This window comes from Zosterops lateralis (genome assembly GCF_965231275.1).
Source record: "Zosterops lateralis genome assembly, chromosome: 10".
NCBI lineage: Eukaryota > Metazoa > Chordata > Aves > Passeriformes > Zosteropidae > Zosterops > Zosterops lateralis.
Genome location: NC_139770.1, coordinates 2,772,688 through 2,796,642, shown reverse-complemented (window position 1 = coordinate 2,796,642; position 23,955 = coordinate 2,772,688). Strand labels below are relative to the sequence as shown.

At 47.6% G+C, this 23,955-nt stretch overlaps 1 protein-coding gene across 2 annotated transcripts; it reads left to right on the top strand.

Moving 5' to 3' along the window:
• The first annotated feature begins 944 nt into the window (after positions 1-944).
• On the top strand, positions 945-14,346 carry SLITRK3 (SLIT and NTRK like family member 3). 2 transcript variants are annotated; one of them, XR_014590790.1, is made up of 3 exons: positions 945-2,954; positions 3,940-6,986; positions 14,289-14,346. XR_014590790.1 is itself a non-coding variant. In XM_083868617.1 (2 exons), exon 2 carries the CDS (start codon positions 3,958-3,960, stop codon positions 6,790-6,792), a length of 2,835 nt encoding a protein of 944 aa, XP_083724743.1. In that variant the 5' UTR covers positions 945-2,954; positions 3,940-3,957; the 3' UTR covers positions 6,793-7,229. The 2 variants fall into 2 exon arrangements, 1 of the variants encoding a protein (XP_083724743.1); XM_083868617.1 differs by lacking the exon at positions 14,289-14,346 and having other exon boundaries at positions 3,940-7,229.
• The last annotated feature ends 9,609 nt before the right edge of the window (positions 14,347-23,955 follow it).

Below are 23,955 nucleotides of genomic sequence, written 5' to 3'. Positions count from 1 at the left end.
CCATCCCTCCCTCCATCCATCCATCCATCCATCCATCCATCCATCCATCCATCCATCCATCCATCCACCCTCCCCTGTGTCAGCCCCTCTGCACAACCCGACGGCGGGAGCCCCGGCCAGGGAAAAAAGAGCGACATTTGGGGAAGGAGCAAAGTGCGCACCCCGACCCTGCCCCACGCCTTGTGCTGGGGCTGCCCCCCAAAAACCCAGAGGGGTTTTTTTTGCTCCCTTAGCTCTCTATTCCCGAATCTCCGGCAAGTGCGAGCTTGTTGCGAGCCCAAACTGTTGTGATCCCCCCCTTTGGCCCCTGTTTCCCCGCCTCTCCCCCCATTCCGAACGGGGGGTGTCAGTGCCGTACCCCATGTCGCTCCCGCGTCAGGAAATGAATGATGCAGCAATTTAATTAGGAGGGAGCGGTGCGTCCATATTGCACCGGCGGAGGAGAGAGCTCGGCATCCGCGGCGGGAGGGGGGGGATAAAGATGCTGCGCGTCCGCGGGCGCGGAGGCTGCGCCCCTTCCCGCGCAGAGCGGCCCCGGGACCCCGCGGAGCCCCCGGCACCTCCCGCCCGCCCCCAGCAACTTTTTCCCACCGAGCCGCGGTTCCAGTTAAGTCGGGGAATTGGGGGGCGCGGGACACCCCGGGAGTGACGCGGAGAGACGCGCGGATGTGCGCGCGGGGCTGGGCTGGGCGGGCGCGGGGATGTGCGAGGGTGCGGACAGAGAGGGATGCGCGGGTGCGGAGACAGCCAGGGATGCGCGGGTGCGGAGACAGCCAGGGATGCGCGGGTGCGGACAGTGAAGGATGCGCGAGTGCGGAGACAGCCAGGGATGCGCGGGTGCGGACACAGCCAGGGATGCGCGGGTGCGGACACAGCCAGGGATGCGCGGGTGCGGAGACAGCCAGGGATGCGCGGGGTTCCCCTCCTGCCCTGCCCTGCCCTGCCCTGCCCTGCCCGCAGCCCTTCCCTCCCTTCCATTCCACCGAACCCTCCGGAGCATCTCACCCAGCAAGTTTCGCGGACCCTCCCGCTGCGCCCCTCTCGGCGGATTCTCCGCGCCTCCTCCGCCCCGCGCAGCCCCGTTACCTGCCCTGCGGCCGCTCCCGGCGGGAGGGTGCGGGTGGTGCCGGGTGTTCCTCCCCGGGGTGTTCGGCTCTGCGGGATCCCGGGACGGGCGGTGGGTGCGGTGGGTGCGGGACCCCCGGGCTGCAGCTCTCGGCTGGCGCTCGCAGTCAGAGCAGCTCTGATTTCCTCCAGACTTCGGCTTTTTGTTCCTTTTTTTTTTTTTTTTTTTTTTTTTTTTTTTTTTTTTTTAAGGGAAAAGGGAGGGAGCGAGGTGGGTGCAAAATTCAAAATTCTGCCCCATCCCGGTGGCTTTTTTTTCCCCCCTCTCTCTGATTCTTCTCTTTGGTTTTGTTGGGTTTTTTTATTTTTTTTTTTTCCTCCCCCATCTGCTCGTTTCCCACTTCCCTTCCTCTCCGCCCTCTTTCCCTCTTTAAAAAAAAAAAAAAAAATAAAAAAGGGAGAAAAAAAAAAAAAAAAAAAAAAGGAAAAAAAAAAAAAAAAGGGAAAAAAAAAAAAAATACAAAACTGTGTAGTCAGGGCTTCCCAAATGCGCGCCCCCGACCTGGAGCCGAGCGCGCCCCCTCCGTTTGTTCCCCTTCTTGTCTTGGAGCTGATTTTCATGACGTGTTGGAGCCTGATCCAGGGCAGCGCGCACACACACACACACACACCCCACACACACACACACACACACACAGCCCCGCACCCCGCGCACACCCGCGCACGCTGCGCACCCGCGCTCCTTCCGCGCTGCCGCTGCTGCTCTGCCCGGGGAAGGCGGCGGCGCTGGATGGAGCCTCCTGCAGCAGCAGCAGCAGCAGCAGCCCCTCTCCTCCCTCCTCCATTGAGTGTGCCAAACAGCAGCTCTGCATCCTAAAGAAGATCATTGAGGGGCTCATTGCATTCCCAGCACGTTTCAGGCTTGCTTTTTTTTTTTTTTTTTTTTTTTTTTTTTTTCCCTGCCTTTTTTTTTTTTTTTTTTTTCCTTTTTGCCTCAGCTTCAGCAGGAGTAGAGAGAGAGGGAGAGAGAGAGCCACAGAACAGAGAGGGAGAGGCAGAGAGAAACCAGCAATCTTTAAACTCGGGCTTTCTTTTTTTTTCTCCCCTTTTTATTTCTTTTGCCTTTTTTTTTTTCATTATTTTTGGTAACGATGTGCTAAAATCTCTCCTGCAAACCGGTAAGTACAACCTTTCTGGATCCCTTTGTTTCCGCCTAGGGTCAAAGACACCCCCCTCTTCCAAAAAGAAGATATAATAATCCTCTTTATTTATTTTTTATTATTATTATTTTTATTACAGCCCTTGCAGAAGAGAAAGAACTTAAGTGGCTAATATTTTGCAAAGGAGACAGAGAGATTGATACTGCAATATAGCTCTCGTCTCTCTCCCTTCTCCCCAATTAGATGCTGGTTTTAATTGCAGAGGATATTTCTCTTTTCGTGCTTTCAACCATCTCCTCTTTCCCACCGGGGAGGGTTTCATTTGCAACTTGATCCGAAGGATTTCTGTTCCTCTGGCATTTCTCTCCCCTAAATGCATCTTTCTGCTCTTAAGTTTGCGGATGGTGAGCAATTTTTTTCCTAGTTCTTGCACGAGGAAGGCAAAAAAGGACCTTTTTATTGGGAGATTGAGACTAACAGCAATGATCGCTCCGAATCATTCTAATGGGCATTTCAGGGATTCAAGGAAGGCTGCATCACCACTGGTATTATCCCCATCCTTAGCGTTTTCCCTGTGCCCATACATTTAAAATATCTGGTGAAAGGAAGGGTGAAACCATATGTTGAAGGAGCTGCATCTCATTAGGGCAGTATTATTTTCATCTGATTGGAGAAGAATGGTGTCTTCATTCGGAACCGTGTATAGTAGGATAGAGAATTTATCGGCTGGTAAGTGTCAAGGTATTTTATTATTTTATTTTTTTTTTTTCCTTCCACTCTCAGCTTTTTAACCGGGTCTTCTGCTTGGTCCTGGGGGCACAAAAATGCCCTAATCCAAGGCAGGCTGAGCGTTTCAATCCTAGGTGCCTCTTCAGCTGTCACTTCCCTTTAGATCTGCTGATCGCATGGGCATGTGCTTTAGAAAAGAATTAATCATCTCTCTAAATGCTTTAATCAGCTAAAATGACTAATATATGTGGCGTGTATTTATCTGATAATATAATATGTACCAGTTGCATTAATTCACCGGCGCATTTGCAAGGTTTGGGGAGGAGGGGGGGGGAATAATTTCCTTTCCAATCAGGGTCGTTATCCGTTTGCTCCGGTAAAAGACACTGTGGGGATTTCTGAGGGGAGCTGTTCTGCCAGGGACACCGAGCACATTCCATGGGACTGGAGTGTGGAATACATGGAGCTGGGAAGGGAGGGGAGACTCGAGGGTGGAGGTTCAATAACTTTGGGGAGTTTGCATGGATGAAGGATGATGTGGTGCGACACCGGAGGGATCTGCCCACACTCGGTGTGGGTTCCCCCTTTTCCCGGAGTCGAGGCTGGCTGTGATCTGTGATGGCTAAAACTGCACCCGGGGATGAGATCCGGGCAGCTCCGACCGCCTGGGGAACGTGGAGAGACGCAACACGTTCGGTGTGCTCGTGGTGCCGTGTGGGGCTGCATGTGCTGTCCTCTTTATAGGTGGCATTTACCACGGGGAGGGGAGCGAGGGCAGGCTGCTATCGCGTGATGGAGCCGTCTAACATCTCTCAAGTATAAATCAGGGCAAGGCTCACACCCCTGGAGTTGGTTGGGAACGTCTGCCCCAACAATTGCTGAACTTTCCAGGAGCCCAACATGAGTCCAGCAGGTAGGGGCTTAGGAGGAGGAGGAGAGGGGCAGGGCAGAAATACTGAAATCTGTGTTTCTCTTCCCGTTGCAGTTTTGTAAACATCAACAAATGATGAAACCTTCCACGGCAGAGACGCTCCATAAAGGAAGGATGTTGTGGATAATTCTTCTAAGCACAATTGCTCTAGCATGGACTACACCTATTCCCTTGATAGAGGACTCGGAGGAACTGGATGAGCCCTGCTTTGATCCATGTTACTGTGAAGTGAAAGAGAGCCTTTTCCATATACATTGTGACAACAAGGGATTTATAAATATTAGTCAGATAACAGAGTCGTGGTCGAGACCTTTTAAACTTTATCTGCAGAGGAATTCCATGAGGAAATTGTACACCAACAGTTTTCTTCACTTGAACAATGCTGTATCTATTAACCTTGGGAACAATGCACTGCAGGACATTCAGACGGGGGCTTTTAACGGGCTCCGAGTTCTGAAGAGGTTGTATTTGCACGAAAACAAACTGGACATTTTCAGGAACGACACTTTCCTGGGTTTGGAAAGTCTGGAATATCTGCAGGCAGATTACAATGTCATTAAACGGATTGAAAGCGGGGCGTTTCGAAACCTAAGCAAATTGAGGGTCCTTATCCTAAATGACAATCTTATCCCCATGCTTCCCACCAATTTATTTAAGTCCGTGTCCTTAACCCACTTGGACTTGAGGGGGAACCGCCTCAAAGTCCTTTCGTACCGCGGGATGTTGGACCACATTGGCAGGAGCCTGATGGAGATCCAGCTGGAGGAGAACCCGTGGAACTGTACGTGCGAGATCGTGCAGCTCAAGAGCTGGCTGGAGCGCATCCCCTACACCGCCCTGGTGGGGGACATCACCTGCGAGACGCCCTTCCACTTCCACGGGAAGGACCTGAGGGAGATCAAAAGAAGCAAGCTGTGCCCCATGCTGTCCGACTCCGAGGTGGAAGCCAGCCTGGGCATCCCTCAGCTGTCCTCCAGCAAGGAGAACGCGTGGCCTACGAAGCCTTCCTCCATGCTGTCCTCCTTCCATTTCACCGCTTCCTCCGTTGAGTACAAAACGTCCAACAAGCAGCCCAAGCCCACCAAGCAGCCCCGGGCGCCCCGGCCTCCCCCGACCCCCCGTGGCCTGTACCCCGGGCCCAACCAACCTCCCGTGGCTGCCTACCAGACCCGGCCCCCCATCCCCATCATCTGCCCCACCGGCTGCTCTTGCAGTTTGCACATCAACGACCTGGGCCTGACGGTCAACTGCAAGGAGCGGGGCTTCCACAACATCTCTGAGCTCCTACCCAGGCCCTTGAACGCCAAGAAGCTCTACCTGAGCGGGAATTTGATCCAGAAAATCTACCGCTCTGATTTCTGGAATTTTTCCTCCTTGGATCTCTTACACCTGGGGAACAACCGGATCTCCTACGTGCAGGACGGGGCGTTCATCAACCTGCCCAACCTCAAGAGCCTGTACCTGAACGGGAACGACATCGAGCGGCTCACCCCGGGCATGTTCCGGGGCCTGCAGAGTTTGCATTACCTGTACTTCGAGTACAACCTGATCAGGGAAATCCAGCCGGCGGCCTTCAGCCTCATGCCCAACCTGCAGCTCCTCTTCCTCAACAACAACCTCCTCCGCACGCTGCCCACCGACGCCTTCGCCGGCACCTCCCTAACGCGCCTCAACCTGCGCAACAACCACTTCTTGGCGCTGCCGGTGGCCGGGGTGCTGGAGCACCTGCACGCCATCGTGCAGATCGACCTGAAGCTCAACCCTTGGGACTGCACCTGCGAGCTGGTGCCGCTCAAGCAGTGGCTGGAGGCGCTCAGCTCCGTCAGCGTGGTGGGCGAGGTGGAGTGCACCAGCCCCGAGCCGCTGGCCAACCGCGACCTGCGCTCGCTGGAGCTGGCCGCGCTGTGCCCCGCCGCCCTGCGCCCCAACGCCGCCGCCTCGCCCCCCGCCGCCGCCCCGCCGCCTCCCGCAGCCACCGGCGCGGCCGCCTACGAGCTGCCCCCGGCCGCCGCGGCCGCGGCCGTGCCGCTCTCCGTGCTCATCCTCAGCCTCCTGGTCCTCTTCTTCTCCGCCGTGCTGGTGGCCGCCGGGCTCTTCGCCTTCGTGCTGCGCCGCCGCCGGAGGAAGCTGCCGTTCCGCGGGCCGCGGGCGGAGGCGGCGGACCTGGGCGCGGTCCCGCTGCGCTGCCCGCGGCTTTTCCCCGAGGGCGGCGGCGGCGGAGGCGGCGGGGGGGGCCCCGGGGAGCGCTCCCCGGAGAAGGCGCCCCCGGCGGGCCACGTCTACGACTACATCCCGCACCCGGTGACCCAGATGTGCAACAACCCCATCTACAAGCCGCGGGAGGAGGAGGAGGCGGCGGGCAGCGGTGCTGGCGGTGGTGGTGGCGAGGCGGCCGAGATGCTGCGGGGAGGAGGAGGAGGCGGTGGAGGCGAGCGAGGCTTCGCCCATCCCGCCGCTCCCTCCGCCGCGCCGGAGCCTCCGGGCAGCAGCTACCGCACCTTGCTGGAGAAGGAGCAGGAGTGGAGCCTGGCCGTGTCCAGCTCGCAGCTCAACACCATCGTGGCCGTGCACCCGCAGCACCCCGCGGGCGGAGGGCTGGCGGTGGCGGCCGTGGGGACGGGGGGAGCCCCTCGGGACCGCGACCGCCCCCCGCCCTGCGCCGTGGGCTTCGTGGACTGCCTGTACGGCACCGTGCCCAAGCTGAAGGAGCTGCACGTCCACCCCCCCGGCATGCAATACCCGGACCTGCAGCAGGACGCCAGGCTGAAGGAGACCCTGCTCTTCGCGGCCGGCAAGGGCTTCCCGGACCACCAAACCCCCACAAGCGAATACCTCGAGTTAAGGGCCAAACTCCAAACCAAGCCGGATTACCTCGAAGTCCTGGAGAAAACCACGTACCGGTTCTGAGCGCCGCCCCGGCCGGGCCGCCAGCAGAGGATCCAGCTGTGCGCTCTGCCCCGCCAGATGTGCGCGCTGCGGGGCAGGGCCCTTCTCAGATCAGTCATCGACCAAGTGCCTTCGCAGACTTTTGCCAGCAGATGTTAATCAATCATTATTTTTTTATACTGAAAACTGAGACTTTGACTGTGCCATGTCTAAAGGTATATTATTATTATTATTATTATTCTATTATTATTATCGGGGGATCTTTGTATGGATCCTGATTAAGTAAATTCTATGTGTGTCTCTCTCTTTTTTTTTTTTTTCTTTCCCCTTTTTCTTTTATTTTCTTTATTCTTGTTGTTTGTTGGCTCTTTTTTTTTTTCCTTTTTCTTTTTTTTTTCCCTTTTTCTCTTCTTTTTTTGATTTTTTTTTGATTTTTTTTTTCAGTTGGCAGTAAACTTCCTCGATATTTTCCCTTGGAGGGGAGGAGGAGGAGGGGAGGGAAGATGGCATTTTTTCTGGCCTGCTTTCTTCTTGCCCATCATGGCACAGAATCCTGTACATTTATTTAAAAGAGAGAAAAAAAAAAAATTAATAATAATAATGCAAAGAAAGCAAACGAGCGCAGTTTGCTGCATGCCTGGAAAACTGCAAGAGGGGAAGGGAGGGGAGGGTCTTGCTGGAATGTCTCACTCTTGTCTCTCTCGCACAGTCCTCACCCTCCCCCAGCCCTTCCCTCCCTGGGGGGCTCGGGGGGAATCCCGGGGGGAATCCCGGGGCTTGGGGGAACCCCAAAGGATGTCACCTCGTGGCGCACAAACTCACCTTAGGGGATGCTCTGTCAGTGACACTTCCTCATGACGCCATGGTTTTTTTTGGAGGACATCCGCACTTTCCTAAATAAAAATAATAACTAAAAAAAAAAAAAAAAAAAAAAAAAAAAAAAAAAAAGCGACATGCAAATATACAAAAAAGAAAGAAAGAAAGAAAAAAAAAAAGCTAATGGGCACCTCTCACTAACAGCTTTTGTAGGAAGCACTTTTAATGTTTTCTCTCATGCACCCATACAGGCACACACACACTCAAAGGTACAACAATGTGCATATATTTATTCTGTAATTTCAAGTGAATATAAATTGTAAAGGTAATGTTTAATCATTGTACAGTGACGCGTCTGGTATAGCTTTCCTAATAAAACGTTTTGAAACAAAATGCAGAAATATATATATATATATATATACACACACCCCCAAATATATATATATATATAGGAATACAAAGCTTGAACCTGAAACTTCAGCTTCCCCTACAGAGATTTCCTTCTTCTCCATAACCTTGAACGCTATTTTTATTAATAACAGTTCGATGCACTGTGATGTTAACAGAGGAAAAAAAAATAACAAAAAAACAAAACCAAACAACCCTGTACAGCGTCTCTTGGCCAAGATACCACCCGAGACTGTCACCAAATTCCATTTGTGTCCCTGAGAGTTAAAAAATATGGGGAAAATGGGGAGAGCATCCCTCCTGAGCGCTGCCTCCCGGCCTGCTGGAGGCACCGGGAGCCATCGCAGGGGGATTTTGCCTGTTCTGGCAATGGGGACAGAGCTCCCACCCCTCCTGAGCGGGGATTTAAACCGCATTTCCAGTTTGGAATGAGGGGATGCGATCTGGGAAGGCGAAGCATCATCCCAGCGGCCTGTCCGCTCTTCTCCCGCCCGGAGCGAGACCAAAGAGCGTGGGCTTTCCCTGCCCGGGCGGGTCTCGGTTGGTATCTTGTCCGCCTTGGTGTCTTGTGGCCGGCGGTGTCCCTTTGTCCCCGGCGGTGTCCCCGGCTCTGTTGTGTCCCTTTGTCCCCGGTTCTGTCCCGGTTCTGTCCCGGTTCTGTCCCGGTTCTGTCCCCGGTTCTGTCCCCGGTTCTGTCCCGGTTCTGTCCCGGTTCTGTCCCCGGTTCTGTCCCGGTTCTGTCCCCGGTTCTGTCCCCGGTTCTGTCCCCGGTTCTGTCCCGGTTCTGTCCCCGGTTCTGTCCCGGTTCTGTCCCGGTTCTGTCCCCGCGGGTCCCGGGCCGGGCGCGGAGCCGGCCCCGCTCGGCCGCCAGGTGGCGCCCCAGCCCCAGCGCTGAGGCGGCGGCGGGCCCAGAGAGCCCAGCCCCGATCCCAGACCCCATCCCAGCCCCGATCCCGGACTCGATACCAGGATTAATCCCAGGATTGATCCTGGAACCGATCCCGGGCTCGATCCTGGGTTTAATCCCGCCCTATAGTCGCTCCCTGCCCCCGCCCGCCCCGCCGAATGTCCCCCCTATCCCGGGGCGGGCGGGGCCTGCCCAGGGCAGCCCTCAGGGCCCAGGCGCGGCCTGGGCGCTGCCCCGAGGTGCTGCAGAGAGCGGCGTTTATCCACAAATACCCGCTGTGTCCATCAGTATCATTTGTCTGAACAGAGTCAGGGCGGTTTATCCAAGTGAATTGAGGTTATTGTCCCAATAAATGGAGCTTTGGAAGCTCCAAAGGTGCTGCTCCCGCCGCTGTCCCAGAGGGGAGCGGGGTCTGTCACCTCCTGGCAAAGGGTCACCTCGCCAAGGTCACCCTCGCCCTCTTTCCTTGGGGAACAGCTCGGTTTCGCCTTCTGACAGAAATAAACCCACAGATACTTGTTGTCCCCACCATGTCGCTCTTTGCAGTTCCTCCTAAGATGATCAAGGTTGAGCTTTTTGCTCTTGGAGGGTCATTTTCTCCCCAGTCTTGGTATCAGCTGTGGGTGTCTGGAGATGGAGGGACAGCTCCGAATGTCTGTAAATCTGGCATCACCCTCCATCAGTAAAACAATGACACCTTGGAATTTCCTCTGTTGAGTTTGAGATTGTGTTTCCTCACTGCTGCCTTCAGCTCTGACCCGTTGGGGTTTGCTCGTTTGTTTGTTTTTGCTGGGTTTTTTTTAATAGATAGTGGAAGAGCATGCACGTGCTAAGAGTATTAAACATGCAAGTGCAAAGGCCAGATCCTTCTAATCATAATTGTAATAATTACATTGATAAGCCTACATGCAAGTGATGCGTGGAGCTGTATAAATCAGGTTAAAGTACAACCCCCAGTGAGAGTGGTGCTGTATACATTTGGCAATGTCCTCGAAGCCCCAAGTGTTCATACCTGTATCCAAAATAGAGTAAAGCCGGTTGCAAATGTTTATATTTTAATTAAACTGCAGAAAGGCAAGAGAATTTCATCCTTAATATAGGCAGTAATCTTGCCCGTGGACAGTGAGCAGATCTATTTATTCAGTGGAAATAAATTTGTTCTATGAGAATGGAATTTTGTATTAAAAGAGATAATTTTTTTGGCTTAAGTTGAGTTCTTTTTCTTTCCTTGCGTAGGAAACTTCCTTTCCCTTGTGTACTGAGATGATTTGGGGGTGATTTGCTCTGGAAGTGTTGACAGTGTCTAAGTGTGATGTCTAAAGGGTGTTTTGATGACTTTTATTTTGCTTTTTTCACTGTGTTGAGCTGAGGCTGAGTGGGTAGCAGCATTCCTTTCCACTGCAGGAAATGAAAGTGGATCCATCATCTCTGACCTGCAGTGGGTGACCCTTTGCATGCTCCAACCCAGATTCCTCCTACTTAAGAGGGAGTATTAATGATAATTCTGTCTTTATCAGCAGTAGCATTGGTGGCATTAATGCCACTGGGAAGGAATCAAATAAAGTTCAATGATCTGCAGTTGCATTAGAGCTGTTTGATGGGATGATGTGTGAAATAAATATATTTTTAGCTGCTTTCATGGTTGTACAAGTACCTGGTGTCAGCTTGAGCAGCTCAGCCTGTGGTAGTAAAGCCTTCAGGAGGTGTTTGGTTTATTCCCTCACTGACCACTGAAATTCTCCCTACAGGTGGAAAAGAACAGCAAGGCCAGGTAAGCCCCAGTCCCAGCCAACAGCTGCACACAGGGAAATGGAAAGGATGATCCTGGTGCTCAGTTATTGGTGCTTTTTGTATTTTCTGGATGTTGTCATTGATGTCACCATCGCATTGTGCCCTAGGTTAAAAAATCTGTTGGGAAATGGCTTCATGGATCTCTTGAGTGTATCAACAACAATAGAAAGATGTCAAATGTTATGGTATGAGTAATAATCTGAATTTTGGAAAGCCTGTTGCCTACTGCTCTGGTTAGAGTGTTACTGGAGAGTGAGAATCTCATTTCTTAGGAGGTTCAGTGAATGTAAGTTAAGCTGTGGCAGCTCCAGATTTTGTCAGAGACCTTTCCAGACAAAACCACCTTTGAGTGTGGCAGCACAGCTGATTTGCTTTTAATCTATAAATGTGTGGGTTTGTCCAGCTTGTGTTCTCTCTGAGAACTTTGAGAGCACCAGAAGGGAAAGGTCTCTCCAAAATATGAGGCTGTTCTTCCGAAGCACTTGGGTGTGCCAGCAGCACTCGATGAGCTCTGTGCTGCTTCCACTTGCCTCAAGTACCCACTTCACAGGACAGAGATGTGCTGGTTGGGGTTTAGGTTTTAACAGAAGTGTTCACGTGAAGAGCAGGTTGTAGAATTTGGCCTTAAGTGTGGGAGTTCATTGCTCAGGACATTCATTACCCAACCACGGGCGCGACTCCTGGCAGAGCTCCAGTAACCCCGGGGTGAACTCGTTCCAGGATTGCCCTTCTTCCAAAGGCACTCACTTTTACAACGTGGATTTATGGACACTTGGAAACCAGGCTGCTGTGTGCTGCGTATTCCCGTTTTCTGAGTTTTCCCAAGGCTTGGTTTGCAGTCTGGAGCTGAGTTTCTCAGTGAATTTATGTATGTGTGTATTTATGTGGATATTGTTATGTATTTCTGTTGTACACAGTACAACACAGTTTTCCTCCGTGGAAGAAATGCAGATTGACCCAGGATGTAGCTCAGAACAGATCTTTGTACAAAAATTCCTATTTTTAAATTCTGGTGTGAGTGGAAATATTTTTTTTTTCCAGTTCTTGAAATATTTTTTGTTTGATTGGGCAGTTGGAATGTGCTTGGAACAAACCCTTGAGTGAGAAAGGAGGCCCAAATCTGCTCCCATGGAAGCCAATGTTGAAACATCACATTATGCTGAGTTTTAGTCAACAGACTTGAATGAAGAGCAAAATCTGATCTCAGAAAATTACAACATCTATTAAGTGGATTCAAGTATTTTGAGACAAGTACTGCATGGGACTGTTTCAGAATAAAATGAGTAATGGTACAGAGAAAAATGGGTTTGCCATCAATTCAGTAGTTCTCTGATTGACCTTGCTCAGAAATTAACCAAACAGTCTTTAAAGCTTTTGTTTTAAAGACAAATTAGTTTAGCTCTGATGTCATTGGTGACCAATTAGCCAAGAAGGTCATTAATGTAATAATTGCCAATTATTTGGAAATACTTTATTAGTATTATCTTTTTCTTTGAGAGTAAGAATATGAAGGTCTCTTCCAACCCAGGGCATTTTGTGTTCTCTATGATTGACAGGCACTGACAACTGTGTTTCCTACAACTTCTTTAAAATGTCTTTCCCTTGATCCTTACAGTTTCTCAGTTGTAAAATTCTGTCATTATCTCATTTTTGTTCAGGTTGTTGGGGCAGTTTGGGGGATTTCTGTGAAAGCATTGACTTTACTGCAGGTGGAGTTCCCCAGGAGGTGACACTCATAACTGGGGTGACATTTGTAGGATATTTTGGATCCCTGTGGGAGTATTTGCAAACACTTTACTGTGGTGGCATTTTCTCTGCTGAATTGGTCAATATTGTGGTGTTTTTCAGGATGGTGTCAGATGGATAATTTTTGTGGGAAAATGAGAGGAGAAGGTTCAAAGAGCAGAGCTGCAGGAATACTCTGTCCCACATTCGTGCTGGGTGGTCTCTGTAGGGTGGATGGTGCATCAATCCTGATATTTTTGAATATTAAGGATGTTGATCTGAAGTGTGGGGTTATTTTTAAGCATTATTTAGAGGTGTGGACATGCAACACTCAGCTGTTGGGTGCCTTAAAAAGAGCAGATACTAACAGAGGGCAGAGCAAATATAAATTATTCCTGACCTAATCCTATGTCCTATCCTGAATCTTTAATGTCCATTTACTTTTCCTAATGTCTTTATTTTTCCACTAGAATTTCCTAGCTCTCTCAAGAATATCCTGTCTATTCTATGAATCCTGAAGAGATATTTCAGGCTAGCCAAGGACTGACTCTCTCTGCACTTGAGAATCCAACAAATGCCACTGCCTGTGGAAGAATATCCTGCCCATGGCATGTGGCACAGCAATTTGGCTTGTCCTTGGAGCACGGTGCCAGGGAGGGAGGTTCTCTGCAGTCATCACATTGTGCAGTAGGGTTTGAATGATTCCAAGCAGGAATTCCTGAATTGTGATAAATCACTTTTGGGATGGGAAAGGCTTCATTTGTGCTGCTGCTTCTGGTGGTGGTGGTGGCATCTGGCACCATTCCTGAGGAGGGACTCCTGTAATAGTTACTCGACAACCAAAATAAAAAAGCTGAAGAAAAGTTTGGGGCTTTTTATCCTACAGGGACTTTATCTGAAGTTAATGACATTCCTCAACTGTTAGAGTGACATTAATATACTGTTTATGGGGAGTTTATGCATTTTTTTCTTGCTTTCCTTTCCTTTTCCAGAGACAGTAGTTGGTTTACACCTTAAAGGAATGTAGGAATGTCCATTATAGGAATGTATTTGTTGATCATTTTTTCAGGCTGTACTTGTTTAAAACTAAGTCAGTCCCATCAGTAAGTGTCCTAAACTGAGTTTTATGGAAAGCTACATAAACCACATAAACCTTTGGTTTTGTACTTGGTCTCTAAATTATTTTATGTGTTTAAATATATATATAAAATGTCCATTATCTGAATAACCCTTGAACCAAAGTCTGTCTTTGAACTTTGGAGGCTTTGGCTTTGCAAATCAAAGTTTATTAATGGTTTGGGATTTTTTTTTTTTTTTTTTATTCTGTGATTGTTCAGTTTGATTGTATCACTGGTTTACCACAGAGAGGGAAACATTGCAGTGTGAAAATTCTTATAATAGGACTTCAATTCTTGTGCTTCTTTTCTTTGGAGAGTGGAGGAGCTCTGCTCCAAAGAGCCACTCGGAGTTTGAAATGTGTTCACTCTGTTGTGTCCTGAGTGTGCCCATCATGGTCTGACTCAAAGGGAGATTTTAGAAATTTCCATTAGGGAGATTTCAGGGTGGGAAATCCAGTCCTTGGGGTCCTGCTGGTACCACTGGAGGTACCAGCCCTGCTGCACTGAGAAAACTCACGTTGTGCTGTGGTGAAAAATGAGTTTTACAGAAACTGGTAATGGATGCTGGTCAGTTAAGTTTGTCTTTTTTAGGGAGCACATCCATGTTTCTCTGGTGCTTTTAAACTGCCATACAAAGGCAGGACTGATCAGTTGTCTCCAAAGCACTGCTGGAATAAATCTGTAGCTAATTGCATTCTTCTTAATCAGAGAGACATTTCCTGTGGCATCACTTCTGTTATGTTTTCTTGCAGTGACCCAAAAACCTGGCTGCTTTGGAAAGTGGATAGTATTGGCAAGCAAAGAAATATGGCAAGTAAAAGTCTTTTTTAGATCCAGTTGATGTCAGTGTTTTCTTCAAAAAAAAAAAAAAAAGAGGGCGAGTCACTGAGGGGTCCTGAGGAGGAGTTAAGGCACTGATTAAGGCAGAGAGTAATTGTTCAGTCCATGCTTAATTCTCCCCTTCAGTTTTAAACCAGTAAAGGATTGTGGATGGATGTAATTTATGTAGATAAATATATCTATTTATTCCTCCTGGTAGCAGTGGGGGGCTGTGCCACTGCAGCCGGGGAGGCTGATGGAAGGAGTGGCAATGGTTCAGCTGTGACAAGTGGGAATGTTGCCAAGGCTGACAGTGAGAACGGCACCTGAAAGTCAAGTGCCTCTCTCAGGCTTAGACACAGCCAATAACTACATGAAATTCTTGTTGCAAACAAGAGTTTTAGAGTGTTAGCTGCTCTTGTTTTAGAGCAGCTAACAAACAGCTCCCAGCCCCTGTTTTCTCTGCCTTTGGCCCAAGCTGCCACCAGCTTTGGCTCTCACCCATCCTGCAGGTCACTGGCATTCCCAGAATTGCTTTTACCTGTCTGCATGCACAGATCCTCCTCGGGCTGAAGACACAGCCCTGACCCCTCTGTTTGTGCCTGGAGTGGAGGAGACCAGCTGAAAACACGGATCTCTCTCTTGGGTTTTTCTGTAGAGTGGTGTATTGCACCTCGAGACTTCCCTCTGCCCCGCCGGAGTGCCCTCAGCTTGCTGGCAGCCTCGGTGGCCGTGTCACACACAGGCCTTTGCCAGCCCCTCCGAGCCAAGCAGAGCCTGTCCAAGCCTCCAGAGCACAAAAGCCCTGATAAAGAAGGATCTCTAACAGGTATGCAACAGGGAGAAGGAGGAGGTGTTCCTAAAATTAGTCGCTGTCAGCTCCAAGCAGGAGCGAGTGCCTCGCGTGTCATGGAAACGCTGAGTATGTGCTGTGTATACTGTGTGTATATCTAAAGATTGTGTACCTGTGATTACACTATGGAAGTGTAAAATTCCATCTTTGGAAGCTTCTGGGAGATTCAGGAATGTGGCTTGCTTTGGACTGTAATTAAAAGATGGGCATTTTTGTTAAAAATAGCTCCTTCCTGACCTACATTCCTGATGTAGGTCAGTGGAGGCACTTCTCAGATGTATTAACATTTTGGACACTTAATCTTAGCAGCATATTGCATCTCCTAGAATAGGTTAGGAGAGGCAAGGCAGGAGGAATTGCTGCATCTCGAGTCACCCAGAGAGGTTGCCAAGTTTCTCAGGCACCAGAGAGGCAGAATAATGAGGATTATATTTAATTTTGGGCTGGAGAGGCAACCGTGGGGTGTTGAGCAGAGGCAGCTCAGATCATCTTGGCTCTGTGGGGGAGGAAGAATTTATAAATCTAGCTGGCTCCAAAGCAAGCTGTGTGTGCATTTGTGTGTGTATATATATATTTATATATATGTAGATACAAATCTGGAGCTGTGTATATAACACCCTGTGTATATATGTATGTATGTATATGCCTACAGTGTACAAAATGTGTATCTATAGAAATGTATACATTTATATGAATTTCTATTTCTCTATATAAATAGTCATGCAACTAGGGGAAATCACATTTCCACAGCGTGTCCTTTTCTGTAACACTCCCCCCCCACAAAAAAAAAGAAGCTGCTTCCATTGATGTCACATTGGCACAAATGTCTTAAATTTTCTTTTCTGTTTAGAAAGGAGTGGTGCTTAGTGGCTGAGCACAAGCCTGGAAGGTTTTTACTCTTCCAGAGGACTTCCAGTAAATCATGAGCTGCTCCAGAGCTGTTCCACATTTGTGAAATAAATTGGTGGCCACAATGACTCAGGGCTGGTTTTATAGGCAAAGGAAAAGGGTTGTTGACTGTGCATTGGAAACCTCTGCTATGCCCTCAGAGTTTTGATGGTGAAATATCTGCACTGATAATTACTCTGGGTGCTGTTAATTTTCCATCTATTGGCTTGAACAGGGGGAAAAAAATATTAACTTCCTGCTCTAAAGTAAGTTATCTGAAGTCTGATTATGTTGCCTCAGTGATGTATGGATTTCCATTTAGGGTCAGGATGTTGGGCTGTAAATCAAGAATCTGAGCTCAGCGAACATCTAGTTTGGGATGTGTCTTTTATGTTCTAATTGATCTTAAATAATTTCAATTCATCATCAGAACAAGCTATACCTTAATTCATGATAAGCTCAAAGAATTTCTCATACATATCAGGGTGAATTTTGCACTTGACTTCGGTGGGGTTGAACGGGATCAGAGTGTTCCATTCAGCACTGGCATAAAAAACAATCTTGTAGTTGTGCAACTATTAATTCAAATTGTAATTTTGTAATAAAAGCAGCCTAAAAAACGATTTGCTGGTTATGTATTCTATGGATACAGCACCTTTCTGTGGATAAGATGTGTTGGTTTTGTTTTTGTGTTGCTGATTCTTACTCTGAGTTTGGCCCCAAGCGGAGCCAGAAGTGCCCCTGGAATACCAGCCCCAGTATTCAAAAACTGCATTTGAAAGGAAAAGCTGCAAAGTGCTGATCCCTCAGCATATCCTTGAGCTGTGTGCCCCGGATTCTGGCTGATTGCTGAATTGCCACATGCATTGTGCAAATATTCCAAGAGATGTGGGTCATGGGAGCGTGGATTTGTCACGGGGATTTTGGCTCCCTGTGGCAGAGCCCTTGTCCAGTCCTGCAAAAAAACCTCCTTGTGCCTCCACCCTGAGCATTCCCTGGTCCTTGGAGCAGGCTGGAAATGTCCTGCTGGCCTTCATTTGGAAGCTGGGGTGTGATTAAGAAAGAAAAAATGAGAATGAATTATTCCTTCCTAAGCCCTTCACTTCCTTCAGGGGTGGAGACAGACCGACAAACACAAAACCATCATGGAAAGCAAAACAAACACCCAGAACATATGACATTGAGTGAAATGTTTCTCCTGAGCTTCTGGATTGGGCTTTGCCTTATTATTTCATCTGGGAGAAATCAGCACTTTATGGAAAAGTGCTTCCCAATCTCTTTTGCATAAACGTTACAGTGAAACTTCTGTGATGTATAGCTGCCTGTTCAAGAAAATGGGTCATTTCCATACAAATGTCATATTTCTATGCAGAAAATATGCTGAATTCATACCCTATCTCCTAGTTAAAGCAATCCCTTTGCTGGTTTTGTGATTTCAGCATATTTGCCTGACTGGAGACAACTAGAAGAGGAGAAGGAAAAAAAATGATTATTTTTGAATTAACTCATGCAGGCCTAATGTCAGAGTAAGCACTCGAGAGCAGTGTCTCTGGGGCATGCACAGGAATATCATCCTCTGATGGCTAATTTTTCTTTTGAGAAAGAGAGCTGCTGCTTTACTCAGAGTCTGGAGACTTGGGGAAAGAAGTTTTTTCTGATGTCACTGTTAAAGAAGACGCCTGGATGTCCATGTCCTCAGGGCTGCAGCCGTTCACACAGGAACCCACAGGCTGGAGCCAGATGAGCTTTGCAAATCTCCCAGCAATCTCCTCCTTGAAGGATGAATTTTCATCTAAAATGAACCTGAGCTGCTGAAAAGTAACAAGAAACCCACCCTACCTCTGGAACACTGAATTTTCTTTATATTTGGGAAAGAAACAGTGGATTTTAGGATGGGAGTTACAAACTAAATGCGTTCTAGGGATGGACAACCAAAGAAATGCCCCAGAGCCTGTAGGTGCCTGGTGTGAATCCTGGGAGCTGCTCTGCTCCCAGCACAGCAAAGCTGCTGGCCCTGTGCTGCTGAGGGGGCACCAGATGTTTGGAACCTGCTGCTGGAGCTTTCTCAAAAGCTTTCTCAACTTTCTCAATCAGTTTCTAATTCAATTAGAATTTCTTGAAGTAATTGAGATGAATCTGCCCAGCTTCTCAGCTCGTGTGAGGTTTCAGGCAGTGAAGTTCTTGGGTTGTTTCACTCTGTCAGAGGCTTTTTTCTGCCTTTCACCCACGGGAGTGTAAAGAAGTCACTGCTGTGGGATGGCTTTTGGTGGCAGAAGTGTCCCCAGGCCCCTGGACAGGCTGTTAATTCACAAAGGGTTTCTGTTCAAACTCTGTACAAGCTTCTGCACCCACCTGAAAGCTGATCCCGTCCTTGTGTGCTGGAAAAAAAATATCTCTAAGGAAATCTCCCTTTACCAAATCCTGCTTAAACCAAATAAAGCTATTTCTTAGTAATAATAAGGATAAAGCTCTATATAACACCTTTTTTTAATAAATAAGCCGACATTGACCACCAAGATCTTGTCTGGAGTATAAAACACAATTCCCAATATTTCCTCTGATAGAATATTTTCCTCCTCTTCCCTCTGTGAATCTTTTTAGTGCAGACTCATCCAACTTTGATGAGATACAATTTATTCCCAAAGTAGCAAATGGGAAAGGAAAGGGATCTGAGGAGGTTTGTGTCCTCAGGAGAGCAAAACATTCCCAGGGAGAGGCTTCTCCACCCACTAATCCTACCTGGAGCTTTGGGAAATTGTGTTCTATCTAAACACCGAGATATTTAAAATTAATTAGAATTTGACTGGAATTAAACTTCTGTTCCCAACTTCCTGTCTCCATGGGGAAGACAGTGAAAATCTCTCTTCACATAAAAATATTATGAGTACAATGTGTGTTTTTAAATGTCCAGATCTTCTATTTAAAGGAACTTTGCATATATACAAAAAAAGGGGAAAGTTTGTTACTGGTATTTCTTTCTATAGGAAGGGATTTTAGGAATTGAATAAAAATTAAACAAACAAGAAATTACATTATTAATATCAAAATAATTATTAATATATCAAAATACTGCTCTATGCTAATAAATCACTGACAGATCTGGATAAAGGTGTGTTAAGTTCTGAACACTTAAAGGCCATGATTAAGTTGCTGAAGATTTTTTATCTTCAAATATTCTCCATTGAAAAATGTCTGCTTTTAATTGGAAAACAAAATCCTTGGTCTGACTTTTTTTATGATTATTTGATGGCTGAAAGAATTATGACTCCTTGACTGCAGCTTCAAACAAAATCCTTTCCAACGTCATTTTCATCTTAAGAAAAACCCCACATTTTTCATCTGAAGGAATCTCCCTTTTGAAGCATGGAGAAGCTTTCTGAAAATAGTACTAGTTTAGAAGAAAGTATGTTTTTAACAAACCATTCTAGTCATAGAAAGAGTAATTTTTTTTATTTTTTTTTTTATTTTTTTTTTTTTTTTTTACCAAATTTTATGGGCTTTGGTTTGTATCAGATTTGTCTGTAGAGAAACAATGGTAACGTGGAAAAAAAACCCTCTCAGGCACATGAGGGTTTTGATTTTGAACTCAAAAATGTTTTTCTAAAAGGCATTACACATCTTAAACTTCAGTAATTGATTGCTTTAAGGGATAAATAAATGTGGTGTCCCTGGAATTGTCCAAGGGCAGGGCTTGGAGCAGCCTGGGACAGTGGAAGGTGTCCCTGCTCATGGCAGGGGGTGGCACTGGATGAGCTTTAAGGTCCCTTCCAACCCAAACCATGCTGGGATTCTCTGATAATCAGGATAAACAAAGGAATGATATATTGAATGGAAGAATGATTAAAGTATTGGTGGCAAAGGGCTTAAAATTAAAAAGAAACCCTGTGTTTCCACTGCCAGTAATGTGGGTGTAATCAACAGAGGCTTGGGAATGCCTAATCCTTTGGAATTAATATCCAATCATTTTCTCATTTCTGGTATTACATTAATCCAAATGCAAACTCTGACTGAGTTCATGATCTTTGTTGCTGCCACCTTGTCGTTACTAGAAGGAATATTTGTAGCAGGTAAATAACTGAGGAGAACCCAGAGAAAAATTGCAATTGCTTCTTATTTTCAGTGACAGGCAACACCGCACCCAAAAGCTGTTCTATGTATAATCAAATTAATGAAGTAACTGTAAAATTTAATTATTAATTATGGAGAGAATGGGAAAGTGGCCAAATGTGTGTCTTTAGTTGGCACTGTATGTGTATGGGCAGGTCCTTGACTGGTTAACACCAGAAATAAGATGTTTTTTCTGAAGTTAGACCCTTTTACACGTCCTATTCTTTTTTTTTTTCCGCAGAAAAATGTCACTGCAATAAGAGGAGAACGGTCTCAATGGCCTAATTTATATTTATTTTCCCTTTTTGTGCCACAGCTCTTCTCCTGAATAACCCAATGGTCCTTGAAGGAGGGCAAACAAACAAACAGGTTTTCATCTGTTTATTTGTGCGTGAAACAAACAAACAAAAAAAAAAATAAAATAAAAAATGTGCAGAGAGGCTGAAACTGTGAGCGTGCCTAGAACAGGGCTGGCAGCACGATGTTCATGGATAAAGGAATTCTCTCTGGCAATGTCAGAATGCTCAATTAGCCCCCGGGAAGACAAAGGCTGTGCTGTACACACCTGCAGCTGTGGGTAAACCAGAGAACAATGGCCATTGTTCACTTGTTAATGCGCTGAATTTCTGTCTTACCTTCATTATTGGCTGACTTTCAGGGCCTGTAATTAATGTGCCTGGAGTGGGTGGATCTCTTTACATTCGCCTGTTTCTTTTTCACGGCTTAATCAGAGCAGGAGAAAAAAAAAAAAAAAAAACCTTAAAATTAGGATTCTCTGTGTTTTCCAAGCCTTGGTGAGCTGGTTGGAGAGAGCCCAAACAGGGAGATGAACTTCTGGAAGTGAATTGATGTTTGATCCTGAAACTTTCCAGTGGCTTGTGTTTCGGGCTGGTTTCCAATTCTTAACTTTGCAGGAGGAAAAAAAACTCCAATATTCAGGAAGTCTCAAATTATGGAGCCATGCAGCTGATAGCCAAGACATTTCTTAGGAAACTGTGCCAGGGCCTCATCACCCTCTGAATAAAGAATTTCTTCCTAATATCAGAAAGTGCATGATCAGCCCTTGAGTTTCTATAGGTTCAGGTGAGTGCAATTTAAGGCAGAATTTACCTACAATGGTTTCCTGAAATTTAAAAGCAGCAGTTTAGTTCTGCTTTAAGAGTGAAAATTGATGGCAGTCAGCAGTACAAGAAGGGAAATAAGAAAAGCTGTTTTTACGGTGGTTTCTCCAGTTCAGACACCCACAGTGGCTGGTACCCCACAGAATTCCATCCACAAGAGCACCCTAAGAGAAAAATCAGGCTGGTTTTTAGTGCTGCTGTTTGGCTTTAAGTGGACAGGGAGGATGCTGAGACCAGTCTCAGAATCTGCTGAAAATTTTCCATGGATTTGGATGTTGAGTTGATATTTAGCAGTGCATGAGAAACATCCACATTGCACTGAATCAATTCCCTTGGATCACCTGGAGCTGCCTTAATGGACTGAAGAGCAGATATTCTTTTATCCAGACAAAGCTCTTAGAATTTGTTCTAACAGAAGTATCAAAACACATTTCTTGTAGTGTTTTATCTCAGCAACCAGGAGGGAGGAGTCTGCAGAGGACCTGTGGGCCCTGTCCTTGATGCAGCTCCCTCCCTTCCTTTCCAGCAATCTCAGCATCCTCAGCAGAACCAACCTTAGCCACTGTCATGTTTATTATGGCTCTACATATTTCACATTAAGTGTTATTTACTGTAACTCTGCCCATAAAGGACTAACAGCATTACTGGGAGCTGTCCTGTGCATGCCTGATGTCAGCTGCAGCTGCAGATCACATTTACAACTCCAAACACATGCAAGGGAGAGTCATAAATTATACAGGAAACAACACAGAGTAATGAGAGACGTGTCAGCTCGAGTTTCTCACTGCGGAGGCAGCGCTGTGGCAGGCAAGATTTATTTACTATTCCAGCCACTGTCTTTTTTTTTTTTTTTTTTTTTTTTTTTTTTTTTTTTTTTTTTTCAGTCAATAGCTCGTCACTTTTAGTCTGCAAATAGGAATAAAGATGTTCTGCAAGAAGGGAAACAAAAGACAGCAAGAGCTGCTTGGCCTCTGGGGTGAGTTACTGGACTTTTTGGAGCTCCTGGTCTCACTCTGCACCAGCCAGTTGGGAAAACTCTGTAGTTTTTGCACGTCTCTCTATCCTTATCTATTAGCACAAAAAAAAGCACCAATTAATGTATGGAAAGCATAAAGTGAAAGCTGGGAGTTAGTCCCATTTTCCCTAAAAGGGACACAGTGGTCCCCAAGAGGCAGATCCAGGAATCCTGTGGTCCTGAGGGCTGCCAAAGAGCAGGAACAGCAGTGGAGAGCAGAGAGGGAGGAACCTGAGCAGGGACCAGTGACACCAGGGCCGTGGTGGCTCTGCAGAAATGCTGGGAAATGTCCCCCAGAAAAGGTTGTGAGAAAGAGGCTGGGGGTTTCTATTTACACCAGCTGGGCTGGGAAATAAGCAGGAACAATGTTCTGGATCTAATTTTTTACCTGTCTTTAGGGGTTGGCATTGTGTTGGGGTGCAATGGTCAGACATGAAAAATCCCCTAAAATTAAATCAAGGTGAAAATATTTCCTCCCGCCTCAGGTGCAGGTTTTATTTGGGCCAATAAAATATTTCTGCATCAGCTTCCCCACCTCTTCCCATCCTGTGGGATTGATCTGTGCAGCAGCTGGGAGGTTTTCAGTTGGTAAAGAGAAGGGCTGGGCCAGCACAGGCACCTGCAGAGCCAAGGCACAGGGACAAGGATGGACACAGGGATGTCCCCATGGTTTGGGGACAAGGCTGGGCATGGGGATGTTCCCCTAGGGTTTGAGGACACAGGAATGTGCTCCATGGTTTGAGGACAAGGCTGGATGTGGGAATGGGCCTCAGGGTTTGGGGACAAGGCTTGGACACAGGGATGTGCCCCAAGGATAGACACAGGAATGTTCCCAATGGTTTGGGGACAAGACTGGACACAGGAATGTGCCCCAGGGTTTGGGGACAAGGCTAGACACAGGAATGTGCTCCAAGGATGGACACAGGGATGTGCTCCAAGGATGGACACAGGGATGTGCTCCAAGGATGGACATGGGGATGTACTCCAGGGTCTGGGGACAAGGACGGACACAGGGATGTGCTCTATGGCTTGGGGACAAGACTGGACACAGGGATGTGCCCCATGGCCTGGGGACAGTGCTGGACACAAGGATGTGCCCCAAGGATGGACACAGGAATGTTCCCAATGGTTTGGGGACAAGACTGGACACAGGAATGTGCTCCATGGCTGAGGACAAGGATGGACACAGGGATGTGCCCCATGGTTTGAGGACAAGACTGGACACAGGGATGTGCCCCATGGCCTGGGGACAAGGCTGGACACAGAGATGTGCTCCATGGCCTGGGGACAAGGCTGGACACAGGGATGTGCCCCATGGTTTGGGGACAAGACTGGACACAGGGATGTGCCCCATGGCCTGGGGACAAGGCTGGACACAGAGATGTGCTCCATGGCCTGGGGACAAGGCTGGACACAGGGATGTGCTCCATGGCCTGGGGACAAGGCTGGACACAGGGATGTGCCCCATGGCCTAGGGACAAGGCTGGACATGGGAATGTGCTCCAAGGATGGACATGGGGATGTGCCCCAGGGTCTGGGGACAAGGCTGGACACAGGAATGTGCTCCAAGGATGGACATGGGGATGTGCCCCAGGGTCTGGGGACAAGGATGGACA

Bases quoted from the DNA above. Each gene is read 5' to 3' on its own strand.
- SLITRK3 (XM_083868617.1), top strand. From the start codon at position 3,958: ATGATGAAACCTTCCACGGCAGAGACGCTCCATAAAGGAAGGATGTTG.